Source organism: Oncorhynchus kisutch, linkage group LG17, assembly GCF_002021735.2.
Source record: "Oncorhynchus kisutch isolate 150728-3 linkage group LG17, Okis_V2, whole genome shotgun sequence".
Classification (NCBI taxonomy): Eukaryota; Metazoa; Chordata; class Actinopteri; order Salmoniformes; family Salmonidae; genus Oncorhynchus; species Oncorhynchus kisutch.
The window spans coordinates 37,807,742-37,815,344 of NC_034190.2; the positions used below are offsets into that span (position 1 = coordinate 37,807,742).

Genomic DNA, 7,603 nt, shown 5'->3' on the forward strand with positions numbered 1-7,603 from the left:
TGCCCAAACCGGACAAGTTGCGTGCGTGAGCATTGCAAAATAAATGTACACATGCATGTTATTCATTCATTGCACCTGCACTGCTTGCATATGCGTCGCGTTTGTTATAACCAATTTATTGATGCGATTATGATATGCTATAGGCACAGCCTGCTCGCTCATTAGGCAGGATTAGACGGCCGCCTATAGCGGCAGATTGACCAGGGCAGCATTTTCTGAGCTAAATTGACCAAGACGCACCTCCAAAAACAACACATAAAACCTCACATAATTCTGCTCAAAAACAATTACAATTTATTTAAATCAGTGGCATATAGGTGCTGATGCTGGCATTTCCCACTTTGTCAAAGGCAGGCCTCAAAATATTTTGCTTGTCCATTCCCCTCTCCAGTCTGCTGTTGGAGAGACGCATCTCTGCAGCACTCCATCAACATTCAGTCAAAAAATGAACATAAATCATGTAGCAGATATAGGATATGGTAGAGTATGTAGCCTTTTCTGAAACCTACCAGATTGAGCTAAAATGTATGACAAATTTTTACATGCAGGTTTCTCCGATCAAAATGGCACTCAATTAAATAAAAATGTAAGCAAAGCAACATATCCTAAAAACAGGACATGTCAAAGTAAAATGGACATTATGAAATGGACAATCACAACTGCTGTCCAGGAGTTTCACCCCACTATCATGATCAGTGGTTTCACATTTGTAGCTGTACATTTTTGACAAGCTAATCATAGTGAAAAATAAAATATTTCAGCATTTCCTGCTGTTTAAACACATTTCAAATAGGCTCGCGATAACTCCTGATAAAGTTGGATAGCTGATATTCAAGACTTAAAATAGCCAAATTGATTAGTCATAGGAATCAGGACTAATAAAGCCAATGCAATAGCCTGTTTTACAAATGGTGGGCCTACCACATGGAAAGGCATTCATAAAATTCCATTGCGGGCCAACATGGTAGGCTACACCCTAGTAAGTACGAGCAGACTTCTTTTGAACGTCTTCTTTTGGTTCTGTTCGGATGTAATTTTTGGGTGTTTTACAAACAGTAGGCTTACCACATAAGCCTACCGTTCGGTAAGATGGCACCAACAGAGAGGGTCGCCTCGCTTCTAGTCCTTAGGGAACTATGCAGTATTTAGTTTGTATTATTTCTTACATTTGTTAGCCCAGAAAATCTTAAGTGTTATTACATACAGCCGGGAAGAACTATTGGATATCAGAGTGACGTCAACTTATGACCAGGAATATGACTTTCCTGAAGCAGATCCTTTGTTCACACCACCACCCAGAGCATTTGATCTGATCCTAGAGGCTGACCCAAAACAACGTCGCCGCAGAAGAAGTAGACGGAGCGGCCTCCTGGTCAAACTTGAGGCGTGCACACTACCCACCGCTTCCAAGTACATTACTCGTCAATGTCCAGTCTCTAGAAAACAAGGTAGACGAAACTAGGAAAAGGATTGCAACATACTCTGTTTCACGGAAACATGGCTCTCTCTGGATATGTTGTCGGAGTCGGTACAGCCACCTGGATTCTTTGCGTCGTGCCTACAGAAATAAACATTACTCTGGGAAGAAGGGCGGGGGTGTATGCTTCATGATAATTTGGTGTGATCATAACAACATACAGGAACTCAAGTACTTTTGTTCACCTGATCTTCCTCACAATCAAATGTAGACCATATTATTTCCCAAAATAATTCTCGTCAGTTATTGTCACAGGCATGTATATCCCCCCTCAAGCCGATACCATGACGGCTCTCACGGAACTCGATGTAAACTGGAAACCATATATCCTGAGGCAGCATTTATTGTAGCTACTGATTTTAACAAAGCAAATTTGAGAACAAGGCTACCTAAATTATATCAGCATATTGATTGTGGCACTCGTGCGGGCAATACACTGGATCACTGCTACTCTAACTTCCACAATGCATACAAGGCCTTCCACCGCCTTCCCTTCGGCAAATCTGACCACGACTCCCATTTGCTCCTCCCGTCCTATAGGCAGAATTGGTCAAAAGAACTGAGGACTCTTTATGGACCAAGATTTTTGGGGGTCGGGTACAGCCCTAATATGAACTCAGCAAAAAAAGAAACATCCCTTTTCAGGACCCTGTCTTTCAAAGTTAAGTCGTAAAAATCCTAATAACTTCACAGATTTTCATTGTAAAGGGTTTAAACACCGTTTCCCATGCTTGTTCAAATGAACATGCACCTGTGGAATGATCGTTAAGACACTAACAGCTTACAGACGGTAAGAAATTAAGGTCACAGTAATGAAAACTTAGGACACTAGAGGCCTTTCTACGGACTCTGAAAAACAACAAAAGAAAGATGCTCAGGGTCCCTGCTCATTTGCGTGAACGTGCCTTAGGCATGCTGCAAGGAGGTATGAGGACTGCAGATGTGGCCAGGGCAATAAATTGCAATGTCCGTACTGTGAGACGCCTAAGACAGCGCTACAGGGAGACAGGACGGACAGCTGATCGTCTTCGCAGTGGCAGACCACGTGTAACAAGGATCCTGCACAGGATCGGTACATCCGAACATCACACCTGCAGGACAGGTACAGGATGGCAACAACAACTGCCAGAGTTACACCAGGAACGCACAATCCCTCCATCAGTGCTCAGACTGTCCGCAATAGGCTGAGAGAGGCTGGACTGAGGGCTTGTAGGCCTGTTGTAAGGCAGGTCCTCACCAGACATCACCAGCAACAACGTCGCCTATGAGCACAAAACACCGTCGACGCAGGACCAGACAGGATTGGCAAAAAGTGCTCTTCACTGACGAGCCGCGGTTTTGTCTTACATGGGGTGATGGTCGGATTCGCGTTTATCGTCGAAGGAATAAGCATTACAGTGAGGCCTGTACTCTGGAGCGGGATCGATTTAGAGGTGGAGTGTCCGTCATGGTCTGGGGCAGTGTGTCACAGCATCATCGGACTGAGCTTGTTGTCATTGCGGGCAATCTCAACGCTGGGCGTTACAGGGAAGACATCCTTCTCCCTCATGTGGTACCATTCCTGCAGGCTCATCCTGACATGACCCTCCAGCATGACAATGCCACCAGCCATACTGCTCGTTCTGTGAGTGATTTCCTGCAAGACAGGAATGTCAGTGTTCTGCCATGGCCAGCGAAGAGCCCGGATCTCAATCCCATTGAGCACATCTGGGACCTGTTGGATCGGAGGGTGAGAGCTAGGGCCATTCCCGTGCTTCTACACCTGCATTGCTTGCTGTTTGGGGTTTTAGGCTGGGTTTCTGTACAGCACTTTGAGATACCAGCTGATGTACGAAGGGCTATATAAATAAATTTGATTTGATTTGATTCCCCCCCAGAAATGTCCGTAAAATTGCAGGTGCCTTGGTGGAAGAGCGGGGTAGCATCTCACAGCAAGAACTGGCAAATCTGGTGCAGTCCATGAGGAGGAGATGCACTGCAGTACTTAATGCAGTTGGTGGCCACACCAGATGCTGACTGTTACTTTTGACCCCCCCTTTGTTCAGGGACACATTATTCCATTTCTGTTAGTCACATGTCTGTGGAACTTGTTCAGTTTATGTCTTAGTTGTTGAATCTTGTTATGTTCATACAAATATTTACACATGTTAAGTTTGCTGAAAATAAACCAAGTTGACAGTGCGAGGACGTTTATTTTTAGTTTAGTTTTGATGTCTCACAATTATACTACAATGTAGAAAATAGTAAATATAAAGAAATATAGTAAACATAACATAGTAAATATAAAAAACCCAGGAATTAGTAGGTGTCCAAACTTTTGACATACTGTATATGGTAGGATAATGCTTTTTTAATGTCAGTATTGCCTTGTAAATTAAGCTTTATGCCTTATGTGAATTAATTCATTTTACAATGAAATATCTGCCTTTGATATGTAAAAATCTCATGACCCTGATCAGCTAAACGCATAATATTTGATGAACCATAAATCTGACATATTGCTGTATTATCTTTTGGAGTCAGATAATTCATTTAATGGGCTAATTGCTTAGATCACATATGAGGTCTATATAATATGCATACATATCAAATATGTATCCCACTACAAGGATATACAGTAGCTAGCCTCATCTTCCATCACCCATTCCTTCTCTCAGTTCACTATTTTGTGGAGATGTAGCTAAATATTACTAATAAATAATTATAACCTGATAGCGCCTCTAAAAAAAATAGATGACACAGGTGACCTCAGAGACATGTTGTTGTTCCAACAGTATCTCACATGAACAAAAACCAGACTAGGTCCAGCACCTTTGTAACTATATTCCTAAAAGCAGCAGAAGTGTTCAAACTAGTGTAGTCTTTGTGTAGTTGAATCATTGCCTTTCAAACTTGGTTCTCCAATGTTCTTTGCGCTTAGGCCTGGCTCACCTCACACTAATGACTGGTCAATGATTAGCAGGCCATTATTGTAGGCTTTTCAGTATTAACCACACAGTCTAGAGCAGAGGTGTCAAACATAACAAACAGGATGGACAGAGTGGACACTGGGACCTTTACTTATCCAAGAGGCAGCTGGATTTACATGGAGTGGCTTTTTGAATACCAGGGTCTAGGATAGGTTGAGCCTCTGAGACATTTTGTGGATATGGGCCCTGGCCATTACTTTGGTTAACCTGCTGCTCATTTACCCATGACGTTTACTCTCCTGTCTCCTATTGCTCTCTACGCAAACTTAATTTGTTTACACAAGCATCCCGGTACTGTTTCAAAACTCCCAGACTGTCAATAGACTCCATTCATCTCGTGCAAAAAACTGGAGTATGTCCCAAACGGTCCTATGGGTCCTGGTCAAAAGCAGTACACCATAAAGGGTGCAATTTGGGATACATCCCTTGAGTAAGGTGGACAGGTAATAAGACACACTAAGGCAGGGAGCCTTTATACACAGGCACTCCCAGAGACGGACATATGCAAAACGTTGTTCCGTAGGAACACCACAACTCACAGAAGACTGACAGAGAATGAATGCCTCACAACAAAACAGATTTTTCATACAATGAATATTCAAAATCCCTCCTCTAAATTTTCCTATTTAATGCAAAAACCTACATGAAAGCAATGGCATGCCATAGAATCAGTGCCCTTCCGTTGTATTTAGCTGAGTTAGAAAGTTGATGTGATGTAGCCTGTAATGCTTACTGAAAATTGATTTTAAATCACAGATTGAAATGTAAAATTCTAAATGGAGAGGTAGGCCTAATAGGGGTCACCACTCATAAGGAACTGGAAAAACGCAAATAGGCTAGGCTAGTGACAAATAAACATTTTTCATTTAACAAAAATATGAGTGAGGTTAGACAAATACTAATCCAGGTAATGTAACGGGCGATGTGAAATGAACTCACCATATTCCGACGACTCCGAGTTCTCTTCCTTTACGTTTTTACCCATTTTCAATCCTTCCCTCCACCTCTACTAGTTTATAATCGTGTAAAACGTCTAAATTGCCAGGTATATCAAGTCGAAGTTTAATAATTAAAAAAAGTATATAACGTTTTAAAGAGGTGTTACCTACACTTAATGCACAGAAAAAGCAAACTTGCGTTGAATAAATCTTTCTCCCTCGAGCTCCAGTAACTAGGGTTGTGACATCACGAACGCACCTGTTGTGTGACGCGCACCTGCCTGCACGCGCGGTGTATCATTCCCGCCCCTTGACCTCCTTTTACTAAATGCCCCCAGGCTGTTTGATGGGCCTGCATGTAGTAAATTAAATTGCTTTTTTTCCTGATTATTTGGCTGTATGCCTATATAATATATTTATATTTAAAATACCTGAACAAACACATCTGATAACATTTCAGTTCAAAATGATCAAATTGTGTATGATAATGTTTGAGACATACAGTGGCAAGAAAAAGTATGTGAGCCCTTTGGAATTAATTAGATTTCTGTATAAATTGGCAGTAAAATTAGATTTGATCTTCATCGAAGTCACAACAACAAACACAGTCTGCTTAAACTAATAACACACAAATGGTAATGTTCTTGTCTATATTGAATACATCATTTAAACATTCACAGTGTAGGTTGGGAAAAGTATGTGAACCCCTAGGCTAATAACTTCTCTAAAAGCTAATTGGAGTCAGGAGTCAGCTAACAATCAATGAGACAAGATAAGAGATGTTGGTTAGAGCTGCCCTGCCCTGCCCTATAAAAAGCTCACACAAAGTTTAAGTTTGCTATTCACAAGAAGCATTGCCTGGGTCTCAGAAGACCCAAGATTAAGAATTGTTGACATGCATAAAGCTGGAAAGGGTTACAATGGTATCTCTAAAAGCCTTGAAGTTCATCAGTCCACGGTAAGACAAATTGTCTCTAAATGGAGAAAGTTCAATACTGTTGCTACTCTCTGTAGGAGTGGCCATCCTGCAAAGGTGACTGCAAGAGCACAGCGCAGAATGCTCAATGAGTTTAAGAAGAATCTTGGAGTGTCAGCTAAAGACATGCCAACATCTCTGAGTCTGCGATATGTAAAACACTTAACAAGAATGGTGTTCATGGGAGGACACCATGGAAAAAACATTGCTGCACATCTGAAGTTCGCAAAAGAGCATCTGGATGTTCCACAACGCTACTGGCAAAATATTCTGTGGAAAGATTAAACTAAGTTGAGTTGTTTGGAAGGAACACAAAACACCATGTGTGGAGAATAAAAAGGCACAGCACACCAACATCAACCTCATCCCAACTGTAAAGTATGGTGAAGGGAACATCATGGTTTGGAGCTTCTTTGCTGCCTCAGGAACTGGACCGCTTGCTCTGACTGAAAAATGAATTCCCAAGTTTATCAAGACATTTTGCAGGAGAATGTAAGGCTCCGTCCACCAATTGAAGCTCAACAGGACAACTCCTCACAACACAGAAGTAAATCAACAGAAAGGAAAATATGTTCTTCTGGAGTGGCCCAGTCAGAGTCCTGACCTCAACCCGATTGAGATGCTGTGGCATGACCTCGAGAGCCATTCACACCAGAAATCAAGAATATTGTTGAACTTGAAGTTTTGCAGAGAGGAATGGTCAAAAATTCCTCCTGACCGTTGTGCAGGTCTGATCCACAACTACAGAAAACATTTGGTTGAGGTTATTGCTGCCCAAGTAGGGTCAACCAGTTATTAAAACCAAGGGTTCACATGCTTTTCCCACCCTACACTGAATGTTCTCAAGGTGTGTTATTAGTTTAAGCAGACTGAATGGTCATAGATTAAGATCAGATCAAATTGTAAGTCACAACAGACAATGAGGAAGTCCAAGTAATTCCAAAGGGTTTACATTTCTTGCCACTGTACAAAAACATTTTATTTAGATTTGAGGGAGTGACTTTTCCTATCATCACACAAAGAGCCCTTCCTTATTGCTTTGGAAATGTTTAATGTCTCACCCATGTTCTTCAGTTCACAACATGAAACCTGGCACAACCCAACCAGATAGTGATTAACATAAGTCAATTTGACAGCCTTCTTTTTCTGTCAGTATTACTGAATATGTTATAAAAGCAGAGCTCATGCTCCCTTTCCCATCATGAGTTGTAGAAGATAGCAATAACCATGAATTGGGCCTGGG

The 7,603-nt window shown here is 41.6% G+C and overlaps 1 protein-coding gene across 3 annotated transcripts in view; it reads right to left on the bottom strand.

Moving 5' to 3' along the window:
• LOC109907613 (choline transporter-like protein 4) overlaps positions 1 to 5,687 on the bottom strand; it is a 43,556-nt gene extending 37,869 nt beyond the window's left edge. For all 3 annotated transcript variants that reach the window (XM_020505684.2, XM_020505683.2, XM_031793774.1), the window contains exon 1: positions 5,386 to 5,687. In XM_020505684.2, coding sequence (XP_020361273.1) covers positions 5,386 to 5,388 — 3 coding nt within the window. In that variant the 5' untranslated portion in view covers positions 5,389 to 5,687. The remainder of the gene's footprint in view (positions 1 to 5,385) is intronic.
• Between the last annotated feature and the right edge of the window lie 1,916 nt (positions 5,688 to 7,603).